This window comes from Condylura cristata, unplaced genomic scaffold (assembly GCF_000260355.1).
Source record: "Condylura cristata isolate star-nosed mole 26May11 unplaced genomic scaffold, ConCri1.0 scaffold00041, whole genome shotgun sequence".
Taxonomy (NCBI): Eukaryota; Metazoa; Chordata; class Mammalia; order Eulipotyphla; family Talpidae; genus Condylura; species Condylura cristata.
In genome coordinates this window covers 3,437,706-3,451,264 of record NW_004567142.1, presented here as the reverse complement: position 1 = coordinate 3,451,264, position 13,559 = coordinate 3,437,706, and the positions used below count along the sequence as shown (strand labels likewise).

Sequence of the window (13,559 nt, the reverse complement as noted above, 5' to 3'; positions counted from 1 at the left end):
ATCAGAGACGCACATGAGTACACAGGAAGTTTTTCAAACATCCCGTAGAGATAATAGATGTTAAACATTCAAAGATGGCGAAAATCTTGAGAGAGATAAAAGATGGAATCAAAAGTGAATAATTTCCTCTTTCCAGAAAAGATAGCCAGCCAGGGCTGAAAGCCCCAAGTGCGAACTGTCTTCAGCGCCCTAGTCTGGGATTAGCGTCCAGCAGTTTCCATGTCAGGAAGGCTAAAGCCGACAATCTAAAACAACGAAGAAGAGAATTCTTTTCTTTCCCAGCCATTACCCTCCTCATGGGGTAGCAGGAAGAGCAGCAGCAGCAAGAACCGCCCAGAGCTTACTATGCACCAAGCAAGCCCCAAATATCACTTCTTTTAAACCTCACCATGTTCTACGTTACTAAAGAAAGCTGTCCCATGAGCCTCAACGACGGGGCTAATCAGCGACAGTGTTGGGGTTCAAGGCCAGGCGGGCCTGTTTGTATTCCAGGCCTACCCTCAGAACAAAAACCTGTTCTGCTCCAAAAGGGTTCAACCCTTAAACTTTGAAGCTCACACAGGGCAAACATACTACACAAAGGTCAGCACCCTTACCCTACAGTCACAGAGATGCACCTGAACTTTGGCCTTTTGTTAAAACTAAAGAAGAAGGTGACTGAGTAGGGTCAAGATAAACAGACTCGGCGATGTGCTGGAGTTAACGGACCAGCACACAGGGCAGATTTACTCAAAAACAGCTCAGCTCATAAAGGTAAAAGTATTCAGAAGCTTTGCATAAAACCCAGTGAAGAGTCAAGTAACCAGCCGCCGGGTCACAGGTCGACCATCATCGCTCCCAACCTGCCAGCCCGTCCTTCTGGTACCCGTGCATGGGGGAACAAATCACATCCTGTTTAGTCTGAGATTCTCTGAGGACTTCCCGTGCAAACACATCACACGCACACAACCCACCCGGCTGGAGCATGGTGTATATGGGGAAGGAGCAGGCCCACTTCGGTGCTGGTGTTTGTGCGGCCCGTAGGCTGGCTCGGGATCCAGGCGTGATGTGGCGCGAGCGACCCGGCTCCAGGAAGCCCTATGCCCGCCACAGTGCCTGTCCCCACCCTGCCACCCTCTCCACCCACTGCCCCTGAAAAGTGCATGATCTACGCTAGGGCCAGCGGGTGCGGGGCTCCTCCCACAGGGACTGCTGGGGCAACAGGCTCTGACGGAGGCTTTTTACCAAGCAGCAAGGACAGGCAGGTTAGCAATACGTGCACAGTCTTTAAGGAAACAGTTTAGCCAGTCTCCGCAGCAGCTTCTACTTACACTAAGCACAACATAAAGAACTTAGGCTCTGAAATCTGACAGGCTTGGGTTGAGTCCCGACTGGAAGTTTAGTGATTAGCCAAGTGGCAGCGGCTGGCGGGCACCCTCACTCACAAGGTGCTGGGGAGGGTGGCGCGTGGAGGGGAAGTGGCAGGAGTGGGGTACGCAGCAATCACCCAGTAATGTTTGTTCTTGCTGAGCGCCTCCACGACCACACTAAGTCCACTGTCTGGATTTAAGAACTCTCTCCCTTTGTAGCAATCTCAGTCCTGTAGAATCTGCCTATCAAAACTAACACAACTGTTAGCACTGTTCTTCAATAAATCTGAGGCTTCCAAATAATCTGCTGTTAAGGAAGAGGACACTTGAAGAGAAGCTGCAAAAAAAGTTCCTTCTAGTCACCATGAAGCCTTCGAACCAGAGTTCTAATACACAGACGACAAATTGTAACCTTGTACTTCTTTCACCCTGCAATACCAGAACAAATGATGAGGTATGTTCTAACAACCTAGGCTAGAAAATTTATAGACTCCAACAACTGGATTACTATGTACCATGTACCCTTGTTTAAATTCTTTACCTGTATTATCTTACTCCAGATTGACAACAGATCCGTGAGTGAGGGTATAAAGATCCCTGTGTTACAGATGGAGAGGCTGGTCCCCGAAAACTTCAGTAATTCACCCAAGTCAGGTCTGCTTATAAGGCCTGTGCTCGTAACCGCCAGGGTTCCCGCCTATCGCAAAGTCCCCAGGCTAGGGAGAGCGACCAGCCGGAGAAAGGGCACTACGGGCGCACTGACTTCTGGACCCCGCAAGGTAGCGGAGGCCTCTCGTGAAACTCCGGAGCACGCGAGCTGGCACTGGGAAGACCGAGCCCTGGGGCAGCTACTTTAAAAGCTTACGGTGCTCTGTCATAGGGGAGAAGGCTCGTCTGTATGGCTGCAAAGAGGCAGATGTGTGAGCCGGGAGAGGTAAGAGGAAGACACAGATGCACGCTTGGGCACTAGGAGGAGAAATTAAAACCAGCAGGAAACCCCAACTGTTTAAAAAGGAGGCTCACCTGCTGGGAGCATACTCAGCGGAGGGCTGGCCACCGCACGGCCTGTCAAGGTCTGCTATGGACGGAGCTCAACTACACGCGCGCCCCTCTCACCTCGGAACCCCACACCTGGTTGGCGCTCTGACTCGGAGATACGGAAGGGCAGGTGAGGCTTCACACCACCAAGGTGGTGGGCGGGCGACATGCGTGTTCTTTCCTTCCCTCCTTCAATCTCTAAGATTTAAAGGCGCTCTAGCCCACAGAACGTCAAAATGCCTCCTTGAAATAACCGAAGACTCTTCAGGGTGCCACAAAACTAGGCAGGGAATTCTTGCACAAGTAATTCTAACGCTTCTCAGTCAAGAGATCAGGTCTGTGGTGCGTGCCGAGACCTGGGGCTGACTGCCGAGACAACCAGCAACATGCCAGGATCTGAGGGCAGCGCGTCTCGGAGGGAAACGCCGCTCTTCCGCGGCCTGCCAGAGGCCTGAGCGCCCGGGCCGCGGCACGTCGCCCCTGGGGAGTCCCTGAGGCACTCGGAGAAAGGAGCCCCAGCCCGACGCGTGCCCTCTTCTGCGGATGCCCGCCCGCCCCCAGGCCGACGTGCACAGCAGCGCCTCCCGGCGCGGAGTGGCCGCGAGCAGAAGGGCGAAGGGCAGAACCGGGCGTGGCTGCGCCAGGTGCTTGGCAGTGCAGAGGCTGCACAGCCACACTGAGAAGTGCTCGGCCCATTTTACGGATGAAAAAGCAAAGGCTCTGAGAGTCACGCCAGCACCGAGCACGCCCGGTCCTGAGGCCAGTGACGTGTGGCGCCTGAGTCCTGGGCGCGCCGAGTGAGGCCGGAGGAAGCAGCGCAGCCGCACCTGGTCCTCCAGACACTTCCCAGTGAAGAATGCGGCCCACTGTCCTTCTGCTTCCTTCAAAATACGCTTCATTCTTAATCTTGACACTAACCACGTGGCAAAGGAAACCAAAACCTGAGCCAACAGTTTACACCAGCGCTGCACTGGGCACCGGGAATCTGCGTCTGGCCCCCGGCACAGTGTTTAGGGGTGAAACAGAAAGGTGCGCCGAGGCTTCGCCTGCCTGCAAAGTGGGAAAGGCACCTGTCACCCCCTCGCAGGCCCCGACAAAGCGCAGCTCTGTGCTCTGTGAGGGCGTGAAGTCCGGCAGAGCTGCGGCAACCCTGGAGCCTGGTCAGACTGAAGGTGGATGGGGGGGGCGCTCTCCCCAGGCTGCTGTTTCCAGGCGCCCTGCCTGGTCCCACGGTCACTGCGCTCGCTTCCCAGAGCGGGGCGGTCAGTCCTTAGCTGCTTGCCTCCACTCGAAAGCTGGATGAAACTTACTGGAAGGCCTTCTTCTATTCACGCAGAGATGATTTCTGACTGGAGCTTAACAACCAGGGTCCCCACAAAGGTACGTCAGTAGCCCTGGGTGGTGGTGAACAAGCAGATGCCATGAAGATCAGAGCGATTCTCTGTTCTTTAATAAACAGATTTGGGTTGTCTCTTGTGAATTTTTTTTTCCTCCAGAAAACAGGTGTGCAGTAAGCTAAGGCAGACAGTTAAAGACGGACTATTTTTTGAACACACTATAGCAGTTCTTTGGGCTTAAAATAAACTGAGAAACGAGTGACACCAATCGAAAACAATTTCTCAAAGTTCCAGCCAGTTGCTGTTTCAGTGTCTCCACACCTTTTCCGTCCTCCCATCATCAGCCACCCGAAGCCAGGGACAGAGAGCCCACTCTGTTCTCGGGGGCACGTAGGGAAAGGGCTAAACGTGATAACCCAAGTGCTGTGTCTGAAATGGACAAGCTGACTGGGCTGGGGGCCCACGTATGGTCATGTTCCTGGCAGAGGGGGCTCTTAAAAACCCACTGCCAGTGGGAGACCGGGGTTCAGAAAGCAGCTCCTCGACTAAGTGAACGACGCAAGCCTGGGCAGGGTGTCTAATCTCTCTGAGAAGAAATAAAGCTGGGAACTGGCTGAGGACCTGCCTGGAGGCCCCGGCACGCACCAGGCCTTCAACAGGTGCAGACTGCACCGGACTCTCCACGCGCGGGGCGCACGGCCGGGGTCTCCCCAGCTCTGTCAACACCGCGAGCTCTTTCAGCTCCGAGTTACGATGCCTCTTGAAAGCCCTCCCTGAGATGCCACCATCCTCACCGACTCGGCCTGCCTCACCCTGTGAGGCTCAGCCTATGCGTCACATTCTTGGGGAGCGTTCCCAGCTAGCCTAGGTCAGATTGAAATTCCATGCCACACAATTCCTTAGTACCTTGTGCCTCCCTTTGGTAACACTCAAAATGCAAGTAAGTACATGCTTAAAATCCACCGCCCGAGCCTGTGAACCAGCTGCATGTGAGGGCCACACCTAAGCCGCTCGGACCAGGCTGGTGTGCAAGAGGCTGCCTGCTGAACTCATTGTCTCATGTGCTCTGGAGCAAAAGTGTTTCTTCTAGGAGATAAAAATTCTTGCAGGAACCAGACATTCCAAGGTCAAGTCAGTGCCCCCACTTTTAGGCCATGGTACTTCTTTGGCCTCACAGCTCACTGAGTAGGCCCGGCGGCCCTGAAGCACACACCAGGCCTCTCGCGAGCAGGTTACAAAGAGCTCGTATTTCACGCCATTCAGCCTGTCTGTCAGAGACGCAGCAACCCTCCTGGGAGCGAGCAGTCCAATTCCCCAGCTGGTTTTCCTTCACACTAGAAACTTTAACTCCGTTCTAGGCCGCACAAAATGAGGACTGTGTCCACACAAAGCCACAACAACCAGCCAATTCAGTGAATCCAATGAAATAAGCCAATTCACTGGGGGACACAAACTGTCAAACTGGTTCCTTGGTGCCCCACAGGCCAAACAATGTGTGATTGAATCGGTTTGCTTTTCAATAGGTTGTCTTGTCATGTGGTAGCTACAGTGAGTGAAAGATTTTCTTTATCGTTCTGTTTTGTTTTGTTTTTACATTAGAACAAGAGTCTATCAGCTAGAAGGGTAAAGAGCCAATAACATCTCTGTAAATCAGTAGTCAGACACTCTAAATTCAGCAATTTGAGTTTGCCCAAAAGGCACATTTTGCGGAGCAAGGCTCCCCAGCTTGTTTTTTTGGCTTTAAAATAAGATTCTGCCGGTCCTGATCTCATCGGCGCGAACACACGGCTCTGGGAGACAGAGACCGTGTGCAGCAACAACTCTTTACAGACAAAGCATCTATTCACGCGCCCGCTGAAGTGCAAGCGTAGGTTTTCGATTTCATTCAGCTAAGTGCGGAAGGCTCCCACTATGAGGGTAGGTTGCTAAACGGTTCAGCTGGGAAAGGACCCAGAGCAAGCGTCGGCTTTACAGTCCGCACTTTCATGAGGAGAAATGAAAGCGACTCGCTCACTCCAGCCCCAGTCGTACAGTAAAGAGCCAACCTGGCAAAGCGCCGAAGGCCCGCGCAGTTTCACTTTCTCCACATCACGCTGGTCCCCAGAGCTGAGCTTTGTCGTTGTCAGGGCTGTGGCCAGGGTAAAGGGAGGAGGAAACAGCCAGGCAACAAACAGGGTTGCAACTTTCACAAAAGGGAGAGACAGCATCAGTCCGGCGCCAGAGCTGACCAGTCTCCTCCTGTCTTTGAATGCAAAGCGAACCTACCTGCAGGCCTCCCTTCCCATCTCCTGGCCACTCATTCCTAGCTGGCAACAAGCCTCCAGGCCACCCGCAGGCAGGCGGTTGGTGAGCATCCACTCACTGCTCCTCATGCCCACTCCCCTTCACAGTGGGGCGGGAGAGGGGTGAACGGGAGGGAGCTGACCCTTGGCCATGGCCCCGATCCCATCTGAGCTCCTCATCACTGCACCCCATCCTACCGTCACCACCCTGGGGGAGACCAGGAGCCATCTGCTCTGCCCTGGCACAGCCCACCGAGGGCCGACCACCGGTATTCATCAGTGGCTTCACATGAGCACTAAGGTCTGGGCAAGGAGAGTCCAGCTACTTCCCTAGAGGTGTCTGCCACTCAGGAAGCCCTGAGTGTATTCACCATTACCAACTGGCTCCCCTCTCCCTTCAAATAAACCTGTATTGCTTTGTCATGCTAACAAAAACCCAAGCCCAGGTGCCCACGTAGGGGCAGGCTTGCACTCTCTGCCCGGGGCAGCTTGCCTTTCCAGTAAGGCAGGTGTCAGTGTGTGTCTTCAAGGGCAGCGGTCTCAAGAGGGGATTGCTGCAGGCAGAAGAGGAAGGCTTCGCTTGCCCTGCAGGATGGCGAAGCCGCTACGCTCATTCCACAGCACCACTTTCCAAGGCAGGAAAAGAGATGCTCCTGTTCACTCTCCCCAAAGGACACTCCTACCCAGATTCTGGCACGCTACTGCTCTTGGGCCAGAGGGGTCGTTTTACCGTGACCTGAAGAGGGCAGCCGCACAATCACTCTTGCGGCGAGCTGGCCAGGGCGCGGGAGGGCCCCAGTAGGAAGTGCCGGGCACCAGCATGGGTGCCCAGGCTCAGGGCTCAGCGGAGCCAGCTGTTTTTGCTGAGCCCACAGTGCATGCTCTCTAAAGCACGCCTTGATCAGGAATGCTTTAAAAGCATTATTTCCAGCTAGAAGTCAGAAAACTAGCTCTAGCTCACGGTGTGCTATTATACCACCTTCCTAATCCCTAGGTGTGCGAACACCCCCACGAATCAGAAGACTGTCAGCATTTCACTAAGCTGTGCTGGCAGCAGCCTGCACTGCGAGTGGAGGAGGAAGAGAAGTCAAAATGTTCAAAATGTTTGGATTCCAATTTCGTTAAACAAGAGATCTTTGGGGAAATGCTGGAAGCAGGGCAGGCTGTTCTCTGGCTTCCATGACCCAACTGTTGTCCAGGGGTCTGCTCCCACCTGCCTCTGGAGGACAAGATGCTGCGGCAGATGAAGAATCCAAGTGGAAAGCAAACCCAGGGGAACTGGAACAGAAGACGGCCCTGCGAAGTGCACTAACACCCTGCACGGGGAGGGGGCACTGAGCGCAGGAAAGTGCCCTGCCCTTGCTGACTGCACAGTAAGAAAAGTCTGGAAGCTCCTGGCCACTGGTCACTGAGGGACGCTCCACACGCCCACAGGAAACAAATGGTCCTGGCACCGCGCTCCTCAGTCTCCAGAGGCCTCCTGGCCAGTAAGAGCTGAAGGACAGCCTCCAGGTGCTACTTTACAACAGAACTGCCAGCTCTCAAAATAGCCTGTATTCTACATCCCTCAAATCACTAAGTCGTGTGTCAACATATGTCCTTTTACAAAGGTACGCTCTTCTTTACAAAGCTCCCGAACTGCTTCCATACAAGTAACTTTGTCTTCCACAGCTCCCAGGAGGGAAAGGATCAAAAGCTTCCAGGCGAGAGATCACCCTGCGTGTCCCGCTGATGTGGAGTCAGCACGCCACACTGATCTGGTACGCAGTTTCACTGAGCGTCTGCCTCTACAAGACAGAGTATTTCCGTATACGCTGAATAGGAAACAAAGAGGTGGGGGGAGATGGCTCCATCTCAAAGTCTGAGCACAAGGGCGGCTGCCCCGCCTGCAGCAGGCTGCTGGCGAGTCAGAGAAGACTGGCTGGCCACCGCGTACGGGCCGTTTCCTCTGCATCAGAGGGGCGTGACGGAGGGTGGGGGGCTTCTACTTTCGCCTCCCTTCCCTGCTCCACTCGTGGCCCTGAAATAAAACCTGGAGCTCTCACTGATAGTCGCGGTGCAGTGAGTCACTTAGAATGAGCTGGATCGCACAACTTCACAAATGGGGACAGTGCTGACGAACTTAAGTTTTCATTTAAGTACTTGAGGCCCCTTCATTGATTTGTGTGTGCAAATAAAAGAATCACCCAATATCTCCCGATTGAAAATGCAACCTTTGCAGATTAGCAAGGGAAGAAGGTGCGTTTAAAGGCATGGGAACAGTCACAGATGGTATGTTTGTTAGCAGAAAGAGACCGAGCTGTGTGACTATTTACTTTTTACATTCTAAAGAGACAGGTTTATTAGGAAAAGGAGAGAGAGAGGTACCTGCACTGGGACGGGCGGGGTGCTGAGTGGCCGCACAGACTCAGACGGCCGTCTTGGAAGGAGAGCTGCCTGATTGTGGTCGCTACGGGAAGAAGGGCATCTCCGTAGTCGCCAGCTTGGCAGCCTGTCAGGATACTGACAAGTTCCACAGGATCCGCTCACTGTGGTAATTAACTATTGTCTTGGACAAAGGCAACTCAGGCTCTCTACCCGACGTCCTTATTACTTGAGAGCCACGAGCAACAGCGATGAGACAGTGCTTGCTTTTCTATGCTCAAACAAAGAGCAAGCTCATAGACAACACACACACACACAGCTATTTTCTAGCAAGACAAGCTGTCCTCGGAAATCAGTTTTCATCAATCAAACCACACCCAGACTGTGAGCCACCCCAGACTCACTCCTAACTGGTCTCACCTTAGTGTTCCTTCTCAAACTCCGAAGAATGTTCCTCCTCCTTGGGTCTTCGTCTGTCTCGTACGGAATGACGGCACTGTCCCCCTTGTAGCCCTGGGATGCCTGATCCTCCTCTTTCTTCCGGATGGGCCCTAGTTCATCATCACTCCCCACGCTGAAGCTGGTTCGGTAACTAGCAAACCGCCCCAGCCGGCTGCATCTCGTCCTGTACAGCACTGGCTTACTCACGATGGACACTTTTCGGCCTCGCTCCAGAGAGCTGGTGTCCATTTCACTGTCAGAACCGTTCCCGCTGCCATTGGACTGGGCTTTGTTGATATTCCGGATGGTGATGATTTTCCCCTGGGTACTGTCGTGGGGCACCGAGTATATGTTTTCTTCTTCGTTCCTGGGCTTGACAACAGCATCAATGGGTTCGGCGTAATCTGAAGGATCGAACCCGTCTGGAGGCAGCCAGGTGCTAGAAGACACAGACTTCCTCTGCCCGTCCCTGTGGCCCTGATCCAAGTAAGGGAGGTCCCCCTTTGTGACGTCAAAGTGAACGGGCGGCTTTGGCTTGACCGGTGGAGGTACTTTGTTGTTCAGTTTACTCTCGAAATTGCTCATGATGTATGACAGCCCGTCGTTTCCCTCCAGCTCCATCGAGAGCTTAGAATGGTCTTTGGAGAGAGAGGGCAGTGATGTGTCTTCTCGAAACAGGCTGTAGGACGGCGGCTCGATATCCTCTTCCGAATCCTGCAGGTTTGAGTTGCAGAGCGGGGAGCCTGCCCGGGGGGAGTTGAACACCTCTTCCGTGGTGCTGCAGGCCTCGGCGACATTGTCGTACATGTGAGTGGCCTCGATGATGTTCTTTTTGTCCACCACATCTTTGAAAAACGGGTGGAAGATCTCGAGTTTGTGCTGGGGTTGGCTACAGGGGATGCTTGTGAACCTTCCGTCAATTTCTTGAGCAATCTCCTCCCCCTCAGTCAGCTGCTCCCGACTTAAGTCGTTGTCCAGGACATCCACAGCGCCGTCTGTGAGTGCCACCAGCTGAACAGGGATAATATCTTGCACTTCACAAAGAAAGGCACGTAACATAGCCAAGGAGGCCTTACGTTTGGCTGAGTAAAAAACAATGTACCCATGGACCAACCGGCTTTTGCGGATGCTGAATGAGGAATGGTACGAAAGGACAGACAGCTCGATGCGCTTCTTGTGCAGCCCGATTGGCAGTTCAAGTAAAACAGAGTTGCTGCCTCCACAGTGGGCAGACTTGCAGGTTTGGGACTGAAGGACAGGAAAGAGCACGTCATCTGCACTGAAAGGGTCTCCGCACATCAGACACATGACGATTCGCAGGTCAACATCGGCCAGGTCTTTGATGCTAGTAGTAGAACTGACCAGGTTCAGGTTGCGCTTTGAGTCCAGGAGTCCTTTCAAAACTTGACTGATTTGCTTTTCGTTTATGTTGCGTCCGTAACCAATGCCAGCCGAGGCAGGGTCAAGAAACACACACTGGAGCTTGCTGGCAATCTGTTGACCCTGCTGAATCAGGCTGTGCAGGGTCTCCCCACTCGTGTCTCCTCTCTTGTTAACCAAAATTAGCGTCAGGGGCAGATGGACTAAATGATGATCTCGCCTGCCGAGTGTGGACTCCCTGCTCTTCTCTACGCTCTCCACCACGTAGCACAGAGACTCCTTGGAGTTGTAAAGGCAGAGACAGCCATGAGGCTGAAACGTTGGCGTCTGGAAAGAGTTCACAGGAAGCCTGACGTTCCCTTCTATTGGCCTGAGGGAGAGCTCATACATCTTACCATCTATCACATACTTGTCATCGTTTGTACACAGGGCTCGAATCTCATTGGCCAGCTCGCGGGCAAGGCCATCTTTGCCCAAGATAACCAAATTGATTCTATCTATATTAGGGTCAGAGAGGGAATTTTTCTGATTCCGCTCAGACGGTCGGCTGAAGCGAGAACCAACCAAATGCTCGATCTTGGCGTCCACACACGCGGGGCAGCTGGGGCAGGTTTCCTTGGTTGGGTGGTACACGAAGTGAATGTGCTTCAGAATGAGGGCATCGCGCTCTGCCTGGAGCTTCTGCAGGGCTTTGAATCGCTGCTCCTCCCCCAGGACGTCCTGAATGACGCCCATCTTCTCCTTGCTGGGCTTAGCATCCAGCTCCAGCTCGTAGAATAACTCTGAATATTCCAAAAGCAGTTCCTGAAACTCTTCCTTTGCCTTGTCTATAATTTGCTTTTGGTGTTTACCGTAAATATCCATGTACACAGCTTCTTCCAGCCACTGGTAGAAATCTTCATTCATAATGAAACTACGGGCCTCTTCCCACGGCTTTCCAGGAGTTATGAAAGGAGAGGTTTCCAGGTTTCCTTTGAACGCCCTTCTCATCTCGGCTCGCTTCCTCTCGCTGCGCAGCTTCTCGAGGTGGCTCTCATACACCTGCTCTGCGGGGAAGGTCTCCAGCAAGTCGAAGGGAATCCGCTCGTTCTCCATGTTGTCGATGTGGCTGGTGGCGTCCCATGGTGTCTCTTCAAGCACAACAAACCACTTCAAGAACTCTGGCTTGGTCTCCAAGAGCTTTTTGGCTTTTATGCAGCTGAGGTGGTCTATTTCATCGAGGTTGGGGATGAGCGCTTCGAAGGCTAAGGGCAGGGCTGCCAGGTAGAACTTCCTTCTGCGGTCAATGTGCTCCTGCTTGAGGCGGTGGATGTGCTGGAGAAACAGCTTCTTGGCTTTCTGCGTCCCCTCCAGGTAGACGTAATCCTGGTACTCGGGAGAGGTCTGCATCTTCCGGTTGACACTCAACCAGTTCTCATTGTGGTTTTTCACGATGCGACTCACCAGCCACTCGTACTTGTCCTTGGCTGTGGCTATCTGCTGACTCTGCTGCTTCAGTGCTTCGAAGTAGGGAATGATTTTTGTCTTTCCCCGACTTTTATCTATGAGCTGCACTAAGGTGCTGAAAGCCAAGTCCACATTTACATTGGATCTCGCTGAGGTCTCCACAACCTGGAGGTTCTTTTTGCTTAAGGCGAAAGTATGTGCATCTCTAATGTACCGCTCAACACCCTCATCACACTTAGTCAAGACCACCACTATGGGCTTTTTTGTTTTTGCAAGCTGATTGTAGAGATTGGAGACAAACTTGAGCTGGTCATCAAAGTTCCTATTCATGCCCCTACTGACATCAATACCAAGCAGAAAACCATCGACTAGCAGCTTTCCATCCGGCATCTGTTTCTGCTCAAAGTCCTGCTCCAGCCCCAGCTGGTCAGTGCAAAAGTACATGAGTTTCTCAGCTGACGCGAGCTTGGTAGCAGCGGCTCTCTTGATGTAGGGCTGCAGGGCTGTACTTCGATGAGGCTGGAACGTCTGATCGTCGATGAATTCAGTCTGCTCCACAATGTGCATCCTACATTCCACACAATCCTCCAAGGATCGGCTAACTTCTCCCCAGTAGAGAAAGTGGTCATTATTGACCACTCGCCCCCCAAAGTCGCTGGTGCTGAGGACGGAGGTGTGGTCCAAGTAAAATTCATCAGCGCTCGGACGCACAAAGCGGTTGCACAGACAAGACTTCCCAATGCCGCACTGGCCTTTCTCCTTCTCTGTCCCGGACAATCCCACCACACTGATGTTGTAGGTGGGAATGCGGACATCTTGCTTTCTTGCCATCATCATCGTCGACACATCCTGCCACGACCAGCCACTTCCAAGATCAGATCAGTGTTTTCCAGCAGACACAAAGGCTTTCTGGCATTATCAGTGGAGGCCGGCAGCCCATGAAGCAGAAGGTCCAGTCCCGTAGTGTCTGTACACCAGAATGAAGTCAATTTTTGACTCTCCTCATCGCCAAATAGCCAACATTTCTTCCTAAAAAGATGGAAGGAAAAGAAAATACATTACATCATAATACTAGAGAATCTGATTTTGAACACTGAACTACATAGCAAAGATCAATTTTCTTACTCAACAAATACTTATAGTAAATTTTGAATGTGCTGGGTGTGAAGACAGAAGAGCGAGTAAGTGTCCTCAGGCAGATATGAATAACTCAGAGGAAGGCAGGTGTGCCAAGAACATGGTATTGAGCAAGAAAGAAGTGCTGGGCAACAGGAAGACGCACCTCACAGGACAGAGGAGTCGCTTCACGGGGCTTCCATGGCCACTCAGTTGGTTTGAAAACCAAAATAATAGGCACTGTAATGAATTATAACCCACTGCAAAATAGGGAGTTGAGTTCGTACTGTTGGATCAGGTTAAGAATCATCCCTTGATGCTAAATCTGTGGGGAAATTTTGATGAGAAGCAGGCTGTATGCATGGAACTAAGGGCTTCCCTGGTAGCCTACTGATTAGTTGCAATGGGAAGAAAGAAAAAAACATTAATTATATATACAGGAGAGAAGCTGGAAACACTGTGACTGGGTAATAAAAATCTTCAAAAGGATCAGACGGATGTTAGGGGCCCCCAACACGCTGCCCCGGAGTTACGCGCTCACCACGCTGTGACGGTCCCGAGCACACTACAGCTCAGCCGGACTGTAAGGAAGCAGCAGACAAACTCAACATGTGAAAGACTATGCAAAAGACGGTGTCTGTGCACTGTTATCTTTCAAAAAAGAAAAATAAAAGCATAACAGATAAAGAATGGCTAGGTAAACACTCCAGATTAAGGTAAGCTACAGGACATCCTAACTAAAAGCAACTATCTGATGGAAGACTGAATTCTGTGTTGGGGTGAAAGGAGAGCTATACAGGACACTA

General features: G+C 52.3%; 1 protein-coding gene across 1 annotated transcript in view; it reads right to left on the bottom strand.

The window, feature by feature from the left end:
• Positions 1-12,661, bottom strand: part of ARHGAP35 (Rho GTPase activating protein 35) — a 61,601-nt gene extending 48,940 nt beyond the window's left edge. Inside the window, exon 1 of the mRNA XM_004694229.2 lies at positions 8,791-12,661. Coding sequence (XP_004694286.1) covers positions 8,791-12,474 — 3,684 coding nt within the window. The 5' untranslated portion in view covers positions 12,475-12,661. The remainder of the gene's footprint in view (positions 1-8,790) is intronic.
• Positions 12,662-13,559: the final 898 nt, after the last annotated feature.